This window comes from Mobula hypostoma, chromosome 6 (assembly GCF_963921235.1).
Source record: "Mobula hypostoma chromosome 6, sMobHyp1.1, whole genome shotgun sequence".
Taxonomy (NCBI): domain Eukaryota; kingdom Metazoa; phylum Chordata; class Chondrichthyes; order Myliobatiformes; family Myliobatidae; genus Mobula; species Mobula hypostoma.
Window position 1 is genome coordinate 118,141,906 of NC_086102.1, and position 23,171 is coordinate 118,165,076.

Here is a 23,171-nt window from a genome sequence, read left to right on the forward strand (position 1 = left end):
TATTGGAGGGGAGCAGCAGGTACCCAACTCTGCAGAGAATTCAGGAAAATCATTCACAAGATCAACCTGCTTTTGGATTCTTTTAAGTAAAAACAAACTCCATCGAGCCTGAAATATGGTCCCCAAGTGACAGCTACTTTCAGGTGACCAACCTAAGCAGATGGGCTTTTTAAATAGAGTGATAGAGCAATCTGCTGCAGAGGCTTCACAGCTAAATCCATCATTGTCTTCAACCACACTCTATTTCCATCCCATAAACACTGCACCTGAAGACTATCATCATCTTTTCTCCAACTGAACTCAACATGGGTATGAAAAGATGAAGAAAGATATACTGCAGCTGGTGCCTTTGCCCAGACTGTCCAACCATACGATGATTGAGGCCTATGGCTGATGTGTAGTTAACTTAGATTTAGAGACTTACAGCATGGTAAAAGGCTGTAGCCAATGAGCCCACTTTGCCCAATTAAACTTGTGTGACCAATTACCTGTACCTGTGAACATGTATATCATTGGAATGGGTGAGGAGACTAGAGCACCCAGAGGAAACCCACACAGTCATGGGGAAAACATACAAACTCCTTACAGACAGTGGCGGGAATTGAACCCAGGTCACTAGCAATGTAATAGCGTTGTGCTACCATTGCACCCCATGATATGGACACTGTTGGGTAGAATGCTAGACTGCGACACCCTCCCTGCCCTTTCCAACCCCCCCTTCCACCCCCCGAGACAGGCACTCCTCAAATAGAAAATCGTATCAAGCTCCTGTTACATACGGCCTTTGCTTTCTTCTTCCTTCGGTGCTTCTCAGTGACCTGTTTCATACAGAGTAATGGGACAGTAAGGCAGACTTTCACAACTGGGAGGAAGAGATAGAGGAGAAGGAAGGGTTGAGGGGCTAAGGAATGCCTCAGCATGCAAAATAAGGGGAGTAAGTTACTCCATGAAATAAAGAGACAAACCATACAGCAAATACAGTCGGAACTTCTTGGAGCCTGCTCATGCCGCTCCCTCCATTCCAGTTAAGCTAGGAGTGAGCTGCCTTGCACAAGTTTAGGTGAGTAAAGCACCAGGGAAGCAGAGGACACACCCATGCAGGAGGACCAAGTTGTGGCAGGAATAATACCATTGCACCTTCATGGAGCTGACGGAGAGGCACTGACCAAGACATACCAGAAGTCACCAATCCTCTCAGTAGCCTGCTCGCACGGGGTTAGCCCTCCAGTCTGAGGCCAGGCAGTAAGCATATAGGATATTCCAGCTTTGGGGAATCATTCAAAGCCACACATGGGGAGTACAGTTAGAGTACAGGTTATGTTGCAGGGTTAGTGATTCAGAGAATGCAAGGTCAATCGCTACAATGATAATTTGAAATGTTATTTCAAAGTTTGAAGAAAACTAAATTAAGGAGCTGGTTTCTGTTCAAGTCAGAGTCACATGAAGTCTCTGAATTGTAAAACGCAATTGGTTCATTATTTTTTAAGGTATAAAAAAACTGCCACTATTACAGGAATGGCCTACTTACAAGCACAAATTCACAACCATGTGGTTTAACTCTGAGCTATTGAAAATAATACAAAGTAATGAGGTCCACAGCTCGGACAATCAGTAAATGCTGGTCTGGACTAGATCCCAAACGAAACAGAGGGCAGCTACAATAATTTTTAATTAGTTCAGCACAAAATTGTGGGCCAAAAAACGTGTTGTTATGTTCTAATACAACTGATCTGACTAAAATTATTTCATTATGTATTTAAACAATTTATTATTAATAATTTTAATTATTAATGATTACTAGTAATTAATAGTAACAAATAATTGATTTAATTTAACTAAACTAATTTAGTTAGTGACAGTCATGGAGGCACTCAACAGTTTTATGATCTCACCCCTCCAGAGGCACCAACACTCTCAAGGTCAGCCTGGTGAATAAAAGAAGAAAGTAGCACTCATCGGTGAAGAAGAGAGAGGTGCAGATCAGATGGATTTGTTATGCCTGAATGAAGCTGGCAACCGCAACTTGCATGAAGGCCAGGTCAGGTGACTTTTGTTTACATTAAATGAAATTGGGTTCATTGCTCTTAATTTGAGACTACCAATACAATGGCTATACCTGAACTAGAATGATGCTAATATCCTGGCACAAAGAGAAAAGAGAGGGGTTAAGGGCTTCAAATGATTAAAGTATGGAAGCAGATGGTGGAGAAGGGGTCAAGGGGATAAAGGGACCTTTCTTTCAAAGAAACCAAACTATTTTAAACAAACTAAACCTTAACAGCAAATAGAACAGATTAAACAGGGAGAGCCTAAAATGCCAGGCAATAAAATTTAACAAGGGTGGGTGATGATACTTAAAAGTAATGGGACAGGAACTGCTACTGAATTCGAATGTACAATATGGCAATATAACCGTCTTATGAAGAGCAATGAAGGAACTGTAGCCAGGATTTAATTGAAGTTGAGAGAAGAAGCTGCTTTCTCACTGAGAAATACAAGATTCTATGAGACGAAAAAAAAAACAATCAATAGTCTTGGTGTCAGATCCAAAACTAGAGGACATGGTCATAAATAGCCAATCCCATATCTCAAGGCTAAGAGAAGGAAGAATTTCTTTTAGATGGATAATTGAAAACATTTATAATTCACTGCCTTGGAACACAGATCAGGGATTGGTGGAATTTTGGATACTATGGGGATCAGAGGACATATTGAATGAGCAGAATATGAATGTTTACAGCCATATTCTTATCAAATGGTGGAACAGACTAGAACCACTACATGGCCTATTCCTGCTCTGCCTCTGTTAATCTTGTGTAACAGTAATAAAACAGGGAACTGGAGCTAATAGTATATTCAGAGGTAACCAGTATAGGTAAAAATCATAGTTCTGAGAGGCACATTTCTTGTTATATATATCACAATAGTATTAGAAAAAGTAACACTGCCACCAGAGTAACAGAGAATCCATTAGAACAGAAAATGAGATAATACAGGAATAATCACACTAATATTAAGTCTACAGAAAAGGAAGAAGGAAGAATAAATCTGTACACATGTTGGGGAAAAATGCACCTGGAAATTCATAGGTATAGCATTGTTTTTACTGCCACGCAGCAAGTCTTCCTTTTTCTGGAGTGGAAGACCATTGTTGTCGGGCCAAATTATACTATTCCGGAAATTCACCTTGACTTCCCCCACTTGTGTGACCCAGAGTGACTTCAAATATCATAGTTCCTCCAGAGCACTCCCAATCCAAACTAAAATCACTGACTTGGTGTCTTCTCTATCATCCCACCCCTAAATGTCGGTTAGCCTCGCTCCTGAACCCCTAATTTCCAGCTGAGGCTCTGATCTTTCTCATCACCACTTAACAAAGTCCCAATCTCCAAATCCATTCCCTGAACCAGTCTGAAATGGTGCAAAAACATGGTCAACTTTTGCCCAACTTCCCCAGAGCTGGTGCCAGTCTGAACCCCAAACATTCTTTTCTCAGTCTGTGCACATGATAGAAATCATGCATGCAACGGCCTTGGAAATGGGAGAATCACTTAAGTTTGCAGCTGTAGGTGCTTAACCCAAAATGACATCACTGAGGCCACATATCAATTTCATTGATAAATTATCTGGGTGGATTGCACTGCTCTGAAACAAATTGGCCTGATGTGACAAATGTCACATGGATGTAACTGGGCAGAATTCATTGGGCCAGAATGGCCTGTTACTGTGTTACATCTCTAAATAAAAAATATAACCATATAACCATATAACAATTACAGCACGGAAACAGGCCATCTCGGCCCTTCTAGTCCGTGCCGAACTCTTACTCTCACTAGTCCCACCGACCTGCAGTCAGCCCATAATCCTCCATTCCTTTCCTGTCCATATAGCTGTCCAGTTTAACTTTAAATGACAACATCGAACCTGCCTCAACCACTTCTGCTGGAAGCGCGTTCCATACAGCCACCACTCTCTCAGTAAAGAAGTTCCCCCTCATGTTACCCCTAAACTTTTGCCCTTTAACTCTCAACTCATGTCCTCTTGTTTGAATCTCCCCCACTCTCAAAGGAAAAAGCCTATCCACGTAAACTCTATCTATCCCTCTCATAATTTTAAATACCTCTATCAAGTCCCCCCTCAACCTTCTACGTTCCAAAGAATAAAGACCCAACTTGTTCAACCTTTCTTTGTAACTTAGGTGATGAAACCCAGGTAACATTCTAGTAAACCTTCTCCGTACTCTCTCTATTTTGTTGACATCTTTCGTATAATTCAGTGACCAAAACTGTACACAATACTCCAAATTTGGCTTCACCAATACTTTGTACAATTTCAACATTACGTCCTAACTCCTATACTCAATGCTCTGATTTATAAAGGCCAGCATACCAAAAGCTTTCTTCACCACCCTATCCACATGAGATTCCACCTTCAGGGAACTATGCACCATTATTCCTAGATCCCTCCGTTCTGCATTCTTCAATGTCCTACCATTTACCATGTATATCCTATTTTGATTAGTCCTACCAAAGTGTAGCACCTCACATTTATCAGCATTAAACTCCATCTGCCATCTTTCAGCCCACTCTTCTAACTGGCCTAAATCTCTCTCTCTAAAATAATTAAAAACTGTGAAATTAAATTATCAAAGAACCTAAGTAAATTCCATATTATTCTACAACCATATAAATTGATGTGGGAACAAGGTCACAACAGCAGATAGAATAAAATAAAAGACAGCCATGGCTAGGCAGTAATTTTATATAATTAATTTGCTCTGTCTCTACTAAAGAGATGCATGAAAAGATTAGAACTAATTGATATTCCAAGAAAGAGGATACTTATTAAGTAAGCCACTGAAAAAAGCCCTCATCTGGACAGATGATGTCCATTTTAAAACAATCTAGTAAACTGGAAGCAAATACTTCATTAGATATACAATGAATAATTTATTAGAGTAAGTGTAGAGCCAGAAGACTGACAGATAGCTAGTATTGTACCTATTTTTAAGAATGTATGTAGAACATGCTCAGAGTGTAATGGACTAGGCATCACATAATTGGTGGTAAGAAAAAATAAATTCTAACTAAAGAATGATTGTTAACTATCATTCAGGACCCCTAACACCTAGGACATACCCTCTACCCATGGTTACTATTAAGGAGAAGGTACAGGAGCCTGAAGACACACAATCAATGTTTTAGGGACATCTTCTTCTCCTCTGCCATCAAGATTTTTGAATTGACAATGAATCCATGCACACTACCTCACTATTTTTTTCTTTTTTTTGTTCTCCTTTCGCTCTACTTAATTTGATTTTATATATATATATATATATTCCAATTGTAATTTGTAGATTTTTTATTATTTTGTCTTGCAGAACCCTGTTGCTGCAAAACAACAAATTTCACGATATATGCCAGTGATAGTAAACCTGATTCTGATTTTGATTCTGAAGAAAATAGCAAAACATTTGAAACAAAAAGATACAATATTAAAATAGATTTCAAAATGTGATATCTTATTTGAAGAAAGTCATTGGAATCTCTAGGAATTTAACTGAATGATTACAAAGTGATCCAGTGGATGTAAATTATCTGGATGTCAATGAAGTACCAGATTAGAGATTAATAGAGAAAAGCATGAAGTCAGGGAATAAGCAGTGAATGGATGAATGCAAGGAATATGTAGGAAAGAACATATGGATGAACTGTGAGCTGATTAACAAAACCATATGAAAACAAGGTACTATTCTGACTTCAAGACTAACAGAACTAAAAATTGTTGATGGTGCACCTTTTTAGTTATGACATTGCATGCAAATTTGATTCTAAAACTGGGAGGTTTTAGCTATCAGGAATCAGCAACTGCTGGGTTTCGTCTCTTTTGGAAAGGGAAGCCTGGAAGAGTACAAAACCATGGAAGATTTTTATAACCTAGATACAAAGAGCTAGAAATTCCATTGTGTGGTACAATGCTTAGAGACACAACGAAACTCCATCAGAAGCATAATCACTAAACACACTTAACAAGTTTTTGCATACTCAGTCTCAGTCCTAGGAAAGTTTGATGACATACAAGTGGGGCCATGGGAAGCACAGTAGTGCTTCAAGGGTAGACAGCACACAGTTATCATTACCTACACAATTTCACAACAATAAACTATATATAAGATTAAGAAAAGATTTCAGCCTATTCCATTAATAGCACTTTTCTGCCTAGACCAGTAGCATGATGCTTGATAGTTCTCTGATTTCCCTATAGATACTGTAATAACTGAAGTGATAGTCCCAAGATCCACACCCAGCTGATGATTACTTGGATTTCTCTCACAAACCCTCACAATCACTGAAACCTATCGAATGGTGAAAGGCCTTGGTGGAGTGGATGTGGACGGTCTAAGACCAGAGGACACAGCCTCAGAAGAGAGAGGCAGGCATTCTTTCAGAACGGAGATGAGTAGGAGTTTCTTTAGCCAGGGAGTGGTGAATCTGTGGAGTTCTTTGCCACAGGCAGCTGTGGAGGCCAAGTCTTTATGTTTATTTAAAGCAGAGGTTGATAGATTCTTGATTGGTTAGGGCATGAAGAGATACAGGGAGAAGGCAGGAGATTGGGGTTGAGAGGAAAATTGGATCAGCCATGATGAAATGGTGGAGCAGACTCGATGGGCCAATTGGCCTAATTCTGCTCCTATATCTTATGGTCTTATCACCTTGATAACAACTTCATATATTTGACCCTCTGGTCTCATAGAATCACATAGTCACATAGCACACAAATAGGCACTTGCAATTCAACCCATAGTTCTACCACACACCTGCTAAAAGTTATTTACAGTGGATAATTAATCTGCCAGACTTTGGGCAGTGGGAGGAACCATCTCTATGGTCCCTGTACAAACTCCATAGAAGGTCAGGATTGAACACAGTGCATAAGAACATAAGAAATAGGAGCAGAATTAGGCCATTCAGCCCAAAGGGTCTGTTTCACCATTCGATCTTGGCTGATTTATTTTCCCTCTCAACCCCATCTACCTTCTCCTCATAACCTTTGATACCTTTAACAATTAAGAACCCATCAACCTCCACTTTAAATCAGTTGGCCTTCAGAGCCATCTGTGGCAATAAATTCCACAGATTCATCACCCTCTGCCTGAAGAAATTCCTCATCTGTTCTAAGGGGACATCCTTGTATTTTGAGGCTGTTCCCTCTGGTCCTAGACTCCTCCACTATAGGAAACATCCTCTCCTCGTCCGCTCTATCTCGACCTTTCAATATTTGATAAGTTTCAGTGAGATTCCATTCTCATTCTTCTAAACTCCAGTGTGCAGTGGCCCAGAGCCATCAAACGCTTCTCATAGGTTAATGCTTTCATCCTCAGGATCATTCTCATAAACTTCCTCTAGACCCTCTTCAATGGTAGTCCGTTCTTAGATACGGGCCCCAAAACTGCCTACAATTCTCAAAATGTGGTCTGACCAATGCCTTATAAAATCTCAGCATCACATCGCTGCTTTTACATCCTAGTCCTTTTGAACTGAATGCTAACATTGCATTTGCCTTCCTTACTACTGACTCAACTTGCGGTTAACTTTTAAGGATTCCTGCATGAGGACTTCCAAGTCCCTTTGCGCCTCCAATTTCTGAATTCACTCAATACTGCACAATACTGATGTACAGTGATGTTGAGCACAAGTCGAAGATTCATCATGGGGGTGTTGAATGGAATTTTGTACTCAACTTTTTATATCGGCCAAAAATTTAAACTTAGCTGACAGCAGACTTGTTGATGCAGGGTTGAAGATCAAAAATGAATGTGAAATGCAGCCAGCATAGTCCAGGAGAGGTGAAGGAAATATCCCATGTTCAGCCTAGGATACCAGACCTCACACACTTTCCAATCAGGACAGAAATCTAGTTGCACATACAGGATCAGACAGTGCAACTGACCATACATGCATACCTCACATGAGACTGTATCTCCACACCCTCCCTTCCCCAACCCACACACTGAGACAAAATTCAGCCTGTGTATCTGGGCACACAAAATAAACCTGTGTACAACAGAAAATGCAGGAAACACTCAGCAGGTCACTGAGCATCTTGGAAAAAAAGTTAATGTTTCAGATCAAAGACTCCTGTCATTAATTCTTATTTCTCTTTCCGAAGATGCTGCCTGACCTGCTGAGTCCTTCCATCATTTTCTGTTTAATTTCAAGTTTCCAGAACCTGCAGTTTCTTTATTTTTGCTTTCCAAATGAGACCCCATACTCACCTGAAATTACAATGTCCACTCTAACACGCTCATAGCCCAAACCAACCTGTGTCATCAGTCCCCTGAAAAATCCCCCACACTTACACAAATCCTTAAGCAGCTAGTGTTTTTGAATCAGACTGTGTAGCAGAATAATGCAGCCAACATGGCATTCTGGCTTCAGTTAGCAATGAGATTATTATATAGGTAAGTTATTTTAACAAATGGAGAATCGCTGCAACGTCCCAGGAACTGTGCATCTGAAAAACAACTCCTGTGCAAGATTTATCTGCACATAATTATAAAACATAAAGCTGGTTTAATTAAAGATCAGTTTTCGACTGATGCAGTGCGGTGCGCGGGATGACTCCTGATCGGAACTGATCAAAAACGTGGCTGAGAGAAGGGCAGGACTGGCAGTTCGCTAATCCAGGATTCAGACGCTACAGGTGTGACAGAGGTACACGGAAGTGAGGGAGGGCTGTTACCTTTCAGATAAGACAGGACATAACCGTAGTACTTAGAGATGACATTCTTGGGGGGAACATCCAAGGAGGTGGAACTTCAAAACACTGTCACTCTTGTTGGGGAGTATTATAGACCCTCCCCCAAATGTCAGCAGAAACCTGATGAGCTGGTGTATGGAGAAATTTTTCATAGTTTTAAGAATAATAGGGTTATAATCGTGGGAGATTCTAATTTTCCCCAGATTGACTGGGACTGGGTGTTAATGGACGAGACAAGGTGGAATTTGTAAAATATGTCCAGGAAAGTTTCCTGAATCAATATATAGTGGACCCTATTCAGGACAGTGTAATACTGGACCTCCTCTTGGGGAATGAGGTAGGGCAAGTGGCAAGTGGAGAACACTTCGGCTCTACAAACCATAACTCTATTAATTTTAAGACAATGATGAAAAGAGTAGGATAAGTCCTCCTGAAACTGGAGCAATGCTAACCTGGGGGAATTAGGCATGATCTACCAGAGGTTGATTTGATAAGCCTGTCTGAAGGGACAGGAACTAATGGCAAATGGGAGGCTTTTAAGAGTTGGATATGAAGAGCAGCATTTTCCTGTTAGGGTGAAGGGTAAACCTGGCTAATTTAAGGAATCCTGGCTGATGAGAGATATTGATACCCTAGCTGAGAAAAAAAGAAGCATAGTTTGGATTTAGAAAGTCAGGATCAATCGAATCTCTTGGTGACTATAAAAAGATTAATAATACTCACAGAGGGAAATTAGGAAGGCAAAGAAAGGATATGAGATGATGTGGTAGACAAGGCAAAGGAAAATCCCAAGAGTATAAGGGTGGTTCGGGAGGGAGTAGGTCCCCTAAAAGATTAGTAGAGAGATCAATGTCTTGAGCTACAGAGGTAGATGGAATTTTTAAAAATATTTCTCCTCCATGTTTACTGAGGAGAAAATCATGGTTGCTTAAGAGATAAGGGAAACTAGTGGAGATGTTTTGGAGGAAATTCATATTACCAGCGGAGGTATTTGCAACCTGAAAATACATTATGGTGGATAAATCCCCAAGACTTGACTGAGTACATTCACAGACTTTGTGGGAGGCCAGAGAAGAAATTACAGAGGCCCTTGCAGAGAGATCTGCTTCAACGTTAGCCAGAGGCAAAGTTAGCAGACTGAAGAGTGGCTAATGTTCTATTGTTCAAGAAGGACATCAAGGGCAAGCCAGGAACTACAGATTGTTCAGCCTGATATCAGTAGTGGTGAAGTTACTGGTGGGAATTCAGAGGGAAAGGATCTACCAGCATTTAGACAGACAGAGAGATAGATAGATGGATTCAGAGGAGTCAGCATGGCTTTCAGAGTGGAAACTTGAGTTCTACGAACATTTTAAAGTTTTTTGAAGAGGTAACCAAAGAAGTAGATGGGGTAGGGAGTCTGTTTAGACTTTGGCAAGGCACTTGACATGATCCTGCATAATAAGATGGTCTGGAAGGTTAAGTCCCATGGTTTTCAGGAAAAACTACAAGTCTTGGGCACATATATATAGCAAGAGTGCCTAAGACTTTTGCACAGTACTGTTGTAATTTTGTGTATTGCATTGTACTGCTGCCGTAAAAAAAAATTCATATGTGAGTGATGGTAAACCTGATATGGGTCTCTATTGTGGACTGAGAGTGGGAATGGAGTAGGGAGAGGAGAATTCTGGTTGGGAAAAGGGGAAGGGAGAGAGCAGCACCAGACAGACATTCTGTAATGATCAATAAACCAATTGTTTAGAATCACATGATGATCTTGCTTGGTGTCTCTGGGCTGGGTGTGTCTGCACCCGCACCACCCCTCACCCCGGCACTCCTTCTTGCCACCTTCCCATACCCCTCCCGCAGAACTCCACCCTCACCATTCCCAAGGTCCTTTGCTCCCGCCAGATTTACAAACTTGCTCTCCGCTCCACATTGACAAATACAGTGCTGTGCAAAAGTCTTAGGCACCCTAACTATATACAGTATACAGTATAGTATGTGCCTACCTGCTTTGCACAGTACTGTAGTTAGATGGATTCAAAACTGCCTTATAGGTAGGAAGCACAGGGTAATGGCTGGTTGTTTCTTGGAATGGAGGCTGGTGTCTAATGGTACATTGCAGGGGACGGTGTTGGACCCTTGTAATTCATTTATATACGTAAATGATTTGGATGCCCGTGCACAAGGCTTAATCATTAAGTTTGTGGATAACATGAAATTAGGTGTTATTGCTAGAGAAGAAGGGGATTATGGGGGATCTTGATCGGTTAGGGAAGTGGGCCGAGGAGGGGCAAATGTACTTCAATGCCGATAGGTGTGAGAAGATGCATTTTGGATTGTCAAACCAGCGAGGGACTTCCAGTATGAATGGTAGTGCACCAGGTGTGTAATGGAACAGAGAGACCAAGGAGTTTAAGTGCATAGTTCTTTGAAAGCAGTCTCACAGGTAGACAGGATGGTGAAAAGGGCGTACAAGCATTCTGGCCATCATCATTCAGGGCATTGAGAACAGGAGCTGGAACACTACGCTGCAGTTTTTTGTCACTGGTGAGGCTGTAGATTGAGCAGTGTACGGTTTTGATCACTTTACATAGGAAAGATTTGGTTAAACTGGAAACAGTACAGAGAAGATTAACAAGGATGTTACCAGGACTAGAGGGTTTGAGTTATAAGGAGAGGTTCTCCAGGCTAGTTATTTATTCCTTGAAATACAGGAGAATGCAATCTTATAGATATGTTTAAAATTATGAGAGGTATAGATAAGGGGATGGTAACAGTCATTTCCCCACAGTAGGGAAAACCAAAATTAGGGGGCATAGATGTATGGGTGAGAGTGGAATCATTTAAAAGCGACCCAAGGGGTGACTTTTTCCATGCAGAGGATGGTGAGTATATGGAACGAGCTGCTTAAGGGACCGGTGAAGACAGCTACAATAGTATCATTTGAGAGGCTGTTGGATAGGTACATGGAGGACAGGACTTGAGGGATTTGAACAAAACACAGGAAATTAGGACTAACTGAGTGTACAGCATGGTCTGCATGGATTGGTTGCGCTGAAGAACCTGTATTTGTGCTGTACCACGACTATAGCACCCCATTCTGTCTCCTGTGGGAGAGAGCCTGCATACTTAAATGAATCAAATTAGGAACCACATTATTGGTCAGAAATGAGTCATGAATTCAAAGTGCAAACAAAGACAGCTAACAATCACTGCAATAGGAAATTAAAATTCACAAACCCGAGCACTGCCTCGGCTTCCGACTGATGTCCACTCATCTTCATCAGACACCTGTACAAGAAACAAGCACGTTACCACACAGGCAGATGACAAAATCAAAGGAGGAAGGTGGAATGACTAAAGATGAGCAATATATAGCCGGGAATGGGGCTGGGTGAGGGAAGCAGAGGGCAGGTGAGGAAGAAAGAGATGAGAGAAGGGAGGGGAGAGATGGGGCAAGGTCAGAGAGAGAGACAGAGTGTGAGGCAGAGATATGGGGCAAGACAATAACAGTGGGCATCACTACAGAGGGAGTGAGATATGACTGGATTAGATGCTCTCAAGAGTTCTACATGCTGAGTGTGAAGTGCAGTGGGGAAGTGCAGATAAAATGCCGAAGACATGTGAATTAAGGAGAAATGAGAGGAGACAGTGACAGAACAATGGACAGTGAATTGGGAGGGGAAATAGTGAAAAGAAGAACAAGGGAAAGAAAAGGGAATTTGTAAAAGGAGAGAACAAAAGTAACAGAGAGAAAGAAGGAAGGTACAAACCGAAGTGTGTCTTCTGAATCTGCGAGAGTATTTCTCGCTGTCTTCCTGAAGTGCCAGGAGGATGATGAAGAGGGAGAAAAAAGCCAGAGTTTGTAAACAGTTCAAGCTGAGGTTCAGCAACAGTTGTTCAAAATTTTATAACAGACAGAAGAATGAGGAATCACACTTCATGCATTGTGTGCCAGACTCAAAATATAAAGATGTGAGCCTTCAAATGCTGACTGGGTTGAGGGGCCTGCAGATCCATAGCCTGCAGTAGGAACATAGATGAGGGAGAAGGTTGGATCTGTAGCTTGCCCCTCAGATCAGGGACACACTACGAAAGGATTTCACCTCATCCACTTTTGGCTCTTAATGGAACTCAGACCAGCCAAGAGCTGGTAGTGAGAAATATAATGATATCTCAGCCTTTCATAGAGCAGATTGTAGAGGATTCCCTCATTTACCAGCAAGCAATTTGCCTTCCTCATTATCTCATCTCCAATGGACATTGTGAATTGTTTGCTCATCAATGTGAGGAACTGCATTGTTCATAAAGAAACTCTTCAGGTTAAAGACAGTCAGTGCCAGTATCAAAGTCTTTCCCGGCAGCTATAGAGTGAATAACACTCTGATATCAAGTACTCCAGGAGATGAAGCAAATCTCTGGCTACATTGCAGAAATGGGAAAATTAGGTCAACACTAAGTTGATAATGTTTTCCTCCTTTCCAATGCCTTGAGCTTAGATTCCTGCTCATGGCTGCCTATACAGCCTCGCATAATCCAAGTGCCAGTTCACTGCTCAATCAGTATATGCACTGCCCAAATCTAATACCCCGGGGCCAGATGGACACCCTTCTATGGCTATAGTCTGGACTGGTTTTCACTTGGGGAGAGAAGACCACGTCTTTTGTGGTCTTTTTCCTCCCATCACATCCCATCCCAAAGACCACAAGGCATGCATCTGTCCAATCGTCGACAGGGAGAATGGCAATAGCTTACTCTAAGCACTGACCAGAATGGAAGCTCAATTTGCCCAAAGGACATCAGACACCAGAACCCTGCAACTGAGGATTATTTCCAAACGTAAAATGTGGGAAAGGGGAAGACTCTACATGCATTCTAACAGCACAGGCATTACCATCCACTGCTCGATGTCTCCCCACTTTGTATCCAGCCCATAATATTTCTACGAATAGAAAAAGGGAGAGATTAAGAGGAGGAAAGAAAAGTCAAGGACAGTAAATGAGGAGCAACTCAATATATGTTAAAGATCGTTGAATGCTTCAAGACCACAAACAACAGCAAACAACATTAATAAATACAATCAGTGGCCACTTATGTTAGGTACAGGAGGGGAGCCCGGTGCAGTTTTCTGCTGCTGTAGGCTGTCCACTTCAGTGTTTCGCATGGTTTACATTCAGAGGTGCTCTTCTGCACACCACTGTTGTTATATTTGTTATATACATGGATATTTGAGTTACTGTCGCTCTCCTGTCAACTTAAACTAGTCTAGCTATTTTCCTCTGACCTCTCTTATTAACAAGTCATTTTCACCCGCAGAATTACCGCTCACTGGATTTTTTTTTTCTTTTCACACCATGTTGTGTAAACACTAGAGATTGTTATATGTGAAAATCCCAAAAGATCAGCAGTTTTTGAGATATTCGAACCACCCCATCTGGCACCAACAATTATTCCATGGTCAAAGTCAATTAGATCGCATTTCTTGTTGCTTGGTCTGAACATCAACTGACCCACTTGACCATGTCTGCATGCTCTTAGGTATTGTGCTGTTGCCACATGATTGGCTAATTCCATATTTGCATTAACAAGTATAGGTGAACCTAAAAAGTAGCCACTGCGTGTATGTGAGCTGTGAGAAACACAACAATGTAGTCTCACTTGTTAAGCCTGATATTTAGACAGTTTTATCATTCCTAAATGGAGACCACCAGCTACTTTGGCCCCTATCATCCCCAATGATAGCTTAGTTGTGCCATACTAACTGAGCCAATTTTTCAGTACTGAAATTAGACTTCAAATTTCCTTTCCGTGCAGAAAACAACAAAAATCTACGACTCCACCTAAACTAGAGCTTTAGGCCAAAATTGAAATCGTCACTGGTGAGAATGAGTAATTACCTTACTGAAGGGCAGAACAGGGTCAAAGTAGCTAATTTGCCCTATATTAGTGTGCAAACTAAGCTGGATGGACCTGCTAGGCTGCAGATGGGTTACAGTGGAAGAGGAGACCAGGCAGATGGAATTCCTCTCCCTGGTGTTGTTGATCTCTTGTCCAGGGAGAACAGCCCAGTATTTTTTCTGAAACATCGGAGTGGGTGTTCCTCAATTATTTGCTTTCTCTCCAGCCCATATTTTGGATGGGTGTCCAACAGCATCACCATGCTTCTGCGGGGCAAACTCTAACTTCTATTTGATGATCACACTGTCACCACTCGTAACTGGAATTAGCCCAGAGGTGGAGGCGAGGTGTGAACTCGGGTCATAAACTAAAAATGTGCATGGAGTGTGGCAAAAGATCAGGCAACGAAGGGTGCACATTGACACATTTGATGAGTAAGCTGTCATGCCAGATTACTTTAAACATTTAGACAAACAAAGCAAAATACATCTCACCTTCTGTACCTGGTAAATCTACCAAGAGAAAGCAGTGGAGAGAAAACAAGAGAAGGCAGAAATTTAAAAAGAATTCAACTGAAACAGAGGTTCGACAGAGACTGAATCCGAAGCAGCTGTTGACCACAGAAAACCATGGGATATTTTCTTCTGATTTCCCTTATTCCCAACCTACACCAATACCATGTCACTCTGCCAGCCATGCACCTCTGCTGGCTACAAGGCCAGTTCTGCCCCCAGGCAACTTGTGCCGAAAGATCAGTACAACAAATTCATTATCTTTTTGACTTCCTCTCTAAAGTAGAACTGTACCTACCATCATTTAGAATTATACTGTGGCCGGTATCATACCCCAGTGGTACAGCGACAGACGTGTGTCATACTGGTTTTGTATCCATATGTTATACAGTGATAGATCCATATTTATCAGTGTACTGCAGTAGCAGTATTGCTCCCTGACATTATGGGGTCACAAGCATGCAATGCCTTCAAGTACTACTCTGCCATCCCAGTAAGAAGCACCAGACCGTACACTCAAGGCCCGCTCATTTGATTTTACTTAAATCACGGACTTCAACATTCTTCGATGCAAACTTAGTATCTGAGCTGCAGCAAACCACACAAAATCTATCAATTATGCTTGAAGCACCAGGCATCCTGCTAGTGGCATAGTGGGAATGATGATAGATACACCACAACCATCCTCCTCTAACCAGACATCAGAGTAGCCAACTCATGGTACATAATAAATGGGCCTTCACTGGGTTATTGTTCCCTCCATCGTACATATGGTCCCAAAATTACTCAAAGGGAAACAATGTAAACATCTGTTATTGAAGCTGTCATTTAAAATCACCACCAGAGGGCAGCAGATTGCGGATGAAAGCCATCAGATACAATTAACCCTACCACCCTCCTCTGACTCCATCAACTTTCCTCCCCCACTAATCCCAGCCCTATTCGCTGCCGTGTTTTCACCATGCCCTCTGAGCTTCCCCTCTTTGACGCAGAACATTCTGCCCTCAGCAAGGGCCTTACCTTTGTACCCCTTCATTTGCACCTCAGTGACTTCTGCGTCCGCCACGACACCAAGCTCTTCTTCCATCACCTCTGTCTCTAAGCCTGCTTCTTCAGCAAGAATTCCCTACTCCTCCCGTCTCTAACCCTCCTCCTATTCTTGGACACCCCACACTGGTTCTCTGCCTGCTTGGATCTTTTCATCTTTAATTGCCAACAAGACATCAACTAGCTCAACCTCAGCACTAATCCTTACCCCTTTGAACGCACCACCCTCCACTCTCTCTGCACCAATCCCAGCCTTACCATCAAACCCACAGACAAATCACGTGCTGTTATAGTGTGTCGCACTGACCTCTACCCTGCTGAGGCCAAGCAGCAACTCTCAAGACACCTTCTCTTATCTACCCCTTGAAGATGACAAAACTGCCTCTGACATCATCACTGACCTCATCAACTCTGGAGATCTCCCATTCACTGCCAACAAACTCCTAATTCCCTTACCTCCTACCCAGGAAACAACAAATTTCACTGTCTGGGTTGGCCATCGTCTCTGCCTGCTCCTGCCCCTCTGAACTCATGCCCACACACCTTGACTCCCTTCTATCCCCCTTGGTTCAGTCCACGACACTTCTCATACTCTCTATTTCCCCCCTACCTTTCAACTCCCTGGCCTGACTGCCTCACTTTCACCATGGCTCTCCAGTCCCTATACATTACTATCCCCCATTAAGAAGGCCTTAAAGCTCTGCTTCTTTCGCAATTAAAGAACCAACCAGTTCCCCTCCATCTCCACCGTCCTTGTCTGGCAGAACGGGTCCTCATCCTCAACAATTTCTCCATTGGCTCCTCCCACTTTCTCTAGAATTTCTCCACCTGCATGGGCCCCAGATATGCCTGCTATTTCGTTGGCTATGTAGAACATTCCATGTTCGAAGCTTTCCACAGTAATACTCCCCAACTCTTCCTCCACTACACTATCAACTATATCAGTGCTGCTTCTTGCACCCACGCTGAGCTCATCAATTTAATCAACTTTGCCTCCTACATCCATCCGGCCCTTAAATTCACTTGATCCATTCCTGACACCTCCCTCTTCTTTCTCCCCATCTCTGGAGCCAAACTGTCAAACCTACCAGTTCCCATGGCTACCTTGACTATACCTCTTCCCACCCAGTCTTCTGTAAAAATGCTTCTCCCTCTTCTCAGTTCCTTTGTCTCTGCCGCATCTATTCCCAGGATGAAGCTTTCCTTTCCAGGACATCAAAGATGTCCTCCTTCTTCAGAGAATGGGGTTTCCCTTCCTTCACCATTGACGTTGCCCTCAGCTGCGCCTCCTCCATTTCCTGGATATCTGCACCCACCCCAACTTACCACCACCTTAACAGTAATAGAATTCCTCTTGCCCTCACCTACCACCTCATGAGCCTCCGCATCCAGCGCATCAGTCTCTGCAACTATCACCATCTTCAAAGAGGTCCTTCTATCAAACACATCTTTACCTCCCCCCCCCCCACTCTCCCCTTTCTGCAGGGATCACTCCCTCCATGATTCCCTTATCCATTTGTCATCCCCATTAATCTCCCTCCCGGCACTTATCCCTGCAAGTGACCAACGTGCTACACCCGCCCATTCACCTCCTCCCTCGCCTCCATTCAGGGCCCCAAACAGTCTTCCAGGTGAGGCAACACTTTACCTGCGAATCTGCTGGGGTTGACTATTGTATTCAGTGCTCCCGATGCAGTCCCATGTGCATTGGTGAGCTCCGTTATAAATTGAGAGACTACCTCGTCGAGCAACTCCGCTCCATCCACCTAAAGCAGAACTTCCTATTGGCCAAACATTTTAATTCCCATTCCCATTCTTACATGTTGGTCCATTCGTCCTATGGTGTCACAATAAAGGCACCCTCCGGATGGAGAAGCAATACCTTATATTCTGTCTTGGTAGTCTCCAACCTGATGGCATGAATATCGATTTCTCATTCCGGTAAATATTTTCCCCCTCCTCCTGTCCACTTCTTCTATTCCCCACTCTGGCCTCTTATCTCTTCTCACCTGCCTGTCACCTCCCCCGGGGGCTTCTCCTTTTTCCCTTTCTCCTATGGTCCACTTTCCTTTCCCACCCACCTGGTTTCACCTATCAGCTTCTAGCTATTCTCCTTCCCCTTTCCCTAACCCTACCTTTTTATTCTGACGTCTTCCCCCTTCCTTTCCAGTCGTGAAGAAGGGTCTCAGCCCAAAATGTCAACTGTTTATTTCCATAGATGCTGCCTGACCTGCTGAGTTCCTCCAGTATTTTATGTGTTGCTTTGATTTCCAGCATCTGCAGAATTTCTTGTTTTTATCAGATACAGTTAACTTGGTTCTCAGCCCAAGTTTGTAAGTTTACAGTCTGCGTTGTCTCTATATACGTTCAGAATTGCAGCATTTCACCCTTCCCTCTCTTATGAGATTACTTGGCAGATCTTGCCACAATTAGAAATGCAGGCTCTTCAGACTCAGCCCAACTATACATCTTCTGGCTACGGAGGAAGCATAATAACAACCAACCGCAATTAAACTCTGGCAACACTTATTCAACCCACAACTCACCTCCTTCTGCTGTCTCTCCAGCTCCTTCATTCGAATCTCTCTTGCCTCAGCTCGTGCAGCTCGCTTTGCAGCCAACCTGGCCTCAGCCTGTGAAAGTCAAAGATTAAACATTGATGACTCTTAGGAACCACACCTCACTTCACTGGGAGGCCCCAGAGTAGTTCACAGGATTGCACACAAAACAACATGGCTCGCTGTTTGGATCAGCCCGCCCCACCATTGAGCACATTGAGAAGGAGCGCTGCCACAAGGAAACAGCATCCATCATCAAGGACCCCCCCATCCAGGCCATGCTCTCTTCTTGCTGCTGTCACCAGGAAGGAGGTACAGGAACCTTGGGTCCCACACCACCAGGTTCAGGAACAGTTATTACTCTTCAACCATCAGATGCCTGAACAAGTGTGGATACCCTCAATCACTGAACTGATTCCACAACCTACAGACTCATGTTCTCAGTTTATTTATTTGTTTGTTTCTTTTTGTATTTGCACAGTTTATTTTCTTTAACACATTGGCTGTCTGATAGTCTTTGTATGTAGTTATTCATTGTATTTCTCTGTTCTACTGTGTATGCCTGCAAGAAAACGAGTCTCATCGTATATGGTGACAAATATGGTGACCTGATAATAATTTTACTTTGAACTTTGGGAGGAAGTTATTTAAAAGGAAACAGTGGGAATGAATTATTCTATCCTTGAAAAGGCCATGATTAATTAAAGATAGTTAGTATGGCTATTTGGGGGAGATCCTGTCTAACCAATTTAATTACATTTTTTTGAAAAGGTAACAAAGCGTGTTAATTAGGCAGTATAGCTGATGTAGTCAGTACTTGAACTTCAGGGAGACCTTTGTCATGATTCCACATGGGTGACTGGGTCAAAATGATAGAGGCAAGTTGGCAACTGAATCTAAAATTGGCTCAGTGATACATGGCAAAGGGTTCTTTTTGTGATGGGAAGCATGTGGCCATGGCATTCCTACTCTTTGTAACAGGAAGGGGAGCTGGAATTGGAATTGGTTAGTTCTTGTGAGGTACAGTGAAAAGCCTGTTGTGCACACTGTCCATACCGATCATTCAACACACAGTGCCTAGAGGTGCTACAAGGTAAAGCAGGGAGAGAATGTAGAATGAAGTGTTACAAAGGAAGTGCAGTGCAGGCAGACAGTAAGGTGCAAAACCATAATGAGGTGGATTGTGAGGTCAAGGTCTGTTTTATCGTAAGAGGGAACCATTCAATAGTCTTATAACAGCAAAATAGAATTTGTCCTTCAGCCTGGTGATGTGTGCTTTCAGGGTTTTGAATTTTCTGCTCGATGGAAAGGAGAGAAGAGAGAATGTCTGGGATGGTTGGGGTCCTTGATTATGTTGGCTGCTCTACTGAGGCAGCAAGAAGTATAAACGGAGACCATGGAGGGGAGGTGGTTTCTGTGATGTGCTGAGCTGCGTTCACAACTCTCTTACAGTCCCAGACAGCAGTCATCATACCGAGCTGTGATGCATCCGGATAGGATGATTTCTATGGTACATCGATATCGATAAAAATTGGTCAATGCAGATATGCCAAATTTCTTTAGCCTCCTGAGGAAGTAGAGGCACTTCTTGGCCATGGCATCTACACGGTTATACCAGGACAGGCTATTGGTGATGTTCACTCCTAGGAACTTGAAGCTCTCAACCTCACAACTTTAGTATCATTATTGTAAACAGAAGCATGTGCACTTGCCCCTTTCTGAAGTCAATGACCAGCTCTTTCTTTGACATTGAGGGACAGGTTGTTGTCATGACACCACACACTAAGCTCTCTATCTCCTTCCTGATCTCTGACTAATAGTTATTTGAGGAACCGCCCACTATGATAGTATCATCTGCAAAATAGAGTAGACACTGGCCGCAGTCGTGGGTATATAAGGAGTAAAGTAGAGGAGGGTGTAACCTTGTTGAGCAGCAGTGTTTACAATAATCATAGCAGAGGTGTTGTTGCCTATCTTTACTGATTGTGGTCTATTAGTCAAGAAGTCGAGCAGGTGTTGATTCCCAGGTTTTGGAGTTTGGTGAAGAGTTTGCTTGGAATTATAGTATTGAAGATAGAGCTGTGGTCAATAAACAACACTATAATGTAGGTTCTTTACTGCCTAGATGCTCCAGAGATGAATATTAGTCGGGTGAGAGGGCATTCGCCAGAGACCTGTGTCAGCGGTAGGTGAACTGCAGTGGGTCAAGGCTGTCTGGAAGACTGGGGCTGATGTGTGCCATAATCAGCCTATCAAAGGACCTCATGGTGATAGACAAGTGGTAGAATCACTGGATCGTATTCATCAAGGCATGGTGCCCTGTTTATTATGACCTGATTTTTCTGGCACTGCCAGGTTAAATAGTAGGAAATTTATCCTCCTAATTACAGAATCAAAAAATTGAGGGCGGGGGGGAACATTTTGAGGAGATCTGAGAATGAAATTTTTTCATACTATACTTTTAATCTGGAACACAGTGGCTGAATGGGTGTTGGAGGCAGATACTCTTGCAAGAATTAAGTATCTAGAAAAGAACTTGAATTCCCAAGGCATAGAAAGCTACAGAGCAAGTGCTGGTAAATAGCATTAGTATAGATGATCATGTGGGTCAAAGAGCCTGTTTCTGTACTTTATAGCTACATGAATCTCAATATTGCGTCCCACTGGCAGATGCATAAACACCAAATTAGTAGCCCTTATCATCTACCAGGCTTGCATCCACTGATGTCGTGTCAGCTACATAATGACAGACTTGTACCTAGTACAGTAACCAGAAGGAAACTGTCGTTCACTCACCAATACAGGAGCTCGATATTAGTGACAAACTTGTACGCACCACGGTTATATTCCAGTATTATGAAAAGACAGAACTATCCCACCAGGTGTGTATTGCAGTGCTGTACAATGGCACCTGTTACTGTAAACTCTGCCACAGACTTACATTCAGCAGGACAGCCGCATTACCACAGCATTTGGAACACTGTTATGATAAACACTAAGTAAATGCAAGATCATTTTCCTTCTCCCCAAAAGCCCCTCTGGGATACTCCAGATCTCTGCCACAGTGCGCAGTAGCCATGTCGCCTTTAAGTGTAAACAAAATAATATTCCTAGCATTTATATCGTCTGTTTATGATATTCATGTATCATGTATCAAAGTAAAGTTCAAGTGCAAAGTAAATTTATTGTTATGAAATTTACTTTGAACTTGAAGTAATTTGAGTAAAGAATGCACATGTCATTGCATTCATTTTCTTGTAGGCATTCATAGAAATACAATATTATCAATGAAAAACTAGACAAAAACAAAGGCTGACAAAGAACCAATGTGCAAAAGGCAAACTGTGCAAATGCAAACAAGCAAACAAATAAATGAATAATACTGAGAACATGACGATGGATGATGGGTGTATAGGTGGCAGAAAAATGGAGGGCAATACAGCAGGGAGGGGTTAGATTAGTCTTAGTTGATAGGCACATGTATGATAGAAAAATGGAGGGCTATGTAGGAGGGAAGGGTCAGATTTATTTTCGAGTTAGTCAAAACGTCAGCACAACATTGAACAAACAGTAGTGGATACAGCCCAGTCCATCATGGTAAAGGGTAGAGCCTTCCTCACCACTGAGTACATCTACACGGAGCACTGCTGCAGGAAAGCAGCATCCATCAGACTCAGGTTTAACATCACCGGCATATGTCCAGAAATTTGTTAACTTAGTGGCAGCAGTATAATGCAATACATGATCATATAGAAAAAAAGTAAATAAGTATATATATGTATATTAAATAGTTAAATTAAAAATAGTGCAAAAACAAATAATAAAAAACTGAGGTAGTGTTCATGGGTTCAATGTCCCATTTAGGAATTGGATAGCAGAGGGGAAGAAGCTGTTCCTGAATCATTGAGTGTGTGCCTTCAGGCTTCTGTACCTCCTTCCTGACAGTAACAATGAGAAGAGGGGATGTCCTAGGTAATTGGGATACTTAATAATGGATGTCGCCTTTCTGAGGCACCATTCCTTGAAGATGTCTTGGATACTATAGAGGCTAGTATCCAAGGTGAAGCTGACTAATTTTACAACTTACTGTAGCTTCTTTTGATCCTGTGCAGTAGTCCCCCCCCCATGCCAGACAGTAATGCAGCCTTTCAGAATGCTCTTGATTGTACAAATTCTCAAGTGTTTTAGGTGACAAACAAATCTCCTCAAACTGCTAATGAAACATAGCCGCTGTCTTGCCTTCTTTATAGCTTCATCGGTATGCTACGACCCCACCATCAAGGCAATGTTCTCTTCTTGTTCCTGCCATTAGGAAGGTGGTACAGGAGCCTCAGGACCCACACCACCAGATTCAGGAATAGTTATTACCCCTCAAACATCAGGCTCTTGATCAGTGGGGATAACTTCTCTC

The 23,171-nt window shown here is 42.5% G+C and overlaps 1 protein-coding gene across 1 annotated transcript in view; it reads right to left on the reverse strand.

The window, feature by feature from the left end:
* The window catches only part of LOC134348749 (trichohyalin-like), a 143,189-nt gene that overhangs the window by 55,805 nt on the left and 64,213 nt on the right, over window positions 1-23,171 (reverse strand). The window contains exons 3-9 of the mRNA XM_063052551.1: window positions 18,749-18,835; window positions 15,138-15,155; window positions 13,640-13,687; window positions 12,519-12,563; window positions 11,986-12,036; window positions 1,893-1,925; window positions 780-818 (exon numbers count right to left, since the gene is read on the reverse strand). Coding sequence (XP_062908621.1) covers window positions 780-818; window positions 1,893-1,925; window positions 11,986-12,036; window positions 12,519-12,563; window positions 13,640-13,687; window positions 15,138-15,155; window positions 18,749-18,835 — 321 coding nt within the window. The remainder of the gene's footprint in view (window positions 1-779; window positions 819-1,892; window positions 1,926-11,985; window positions 12,037-12,518; window positions 12,564-13,639; window positions 13,688-15,137; window positions 15,156-18,748; window positions 18,836-23,171) is intronic.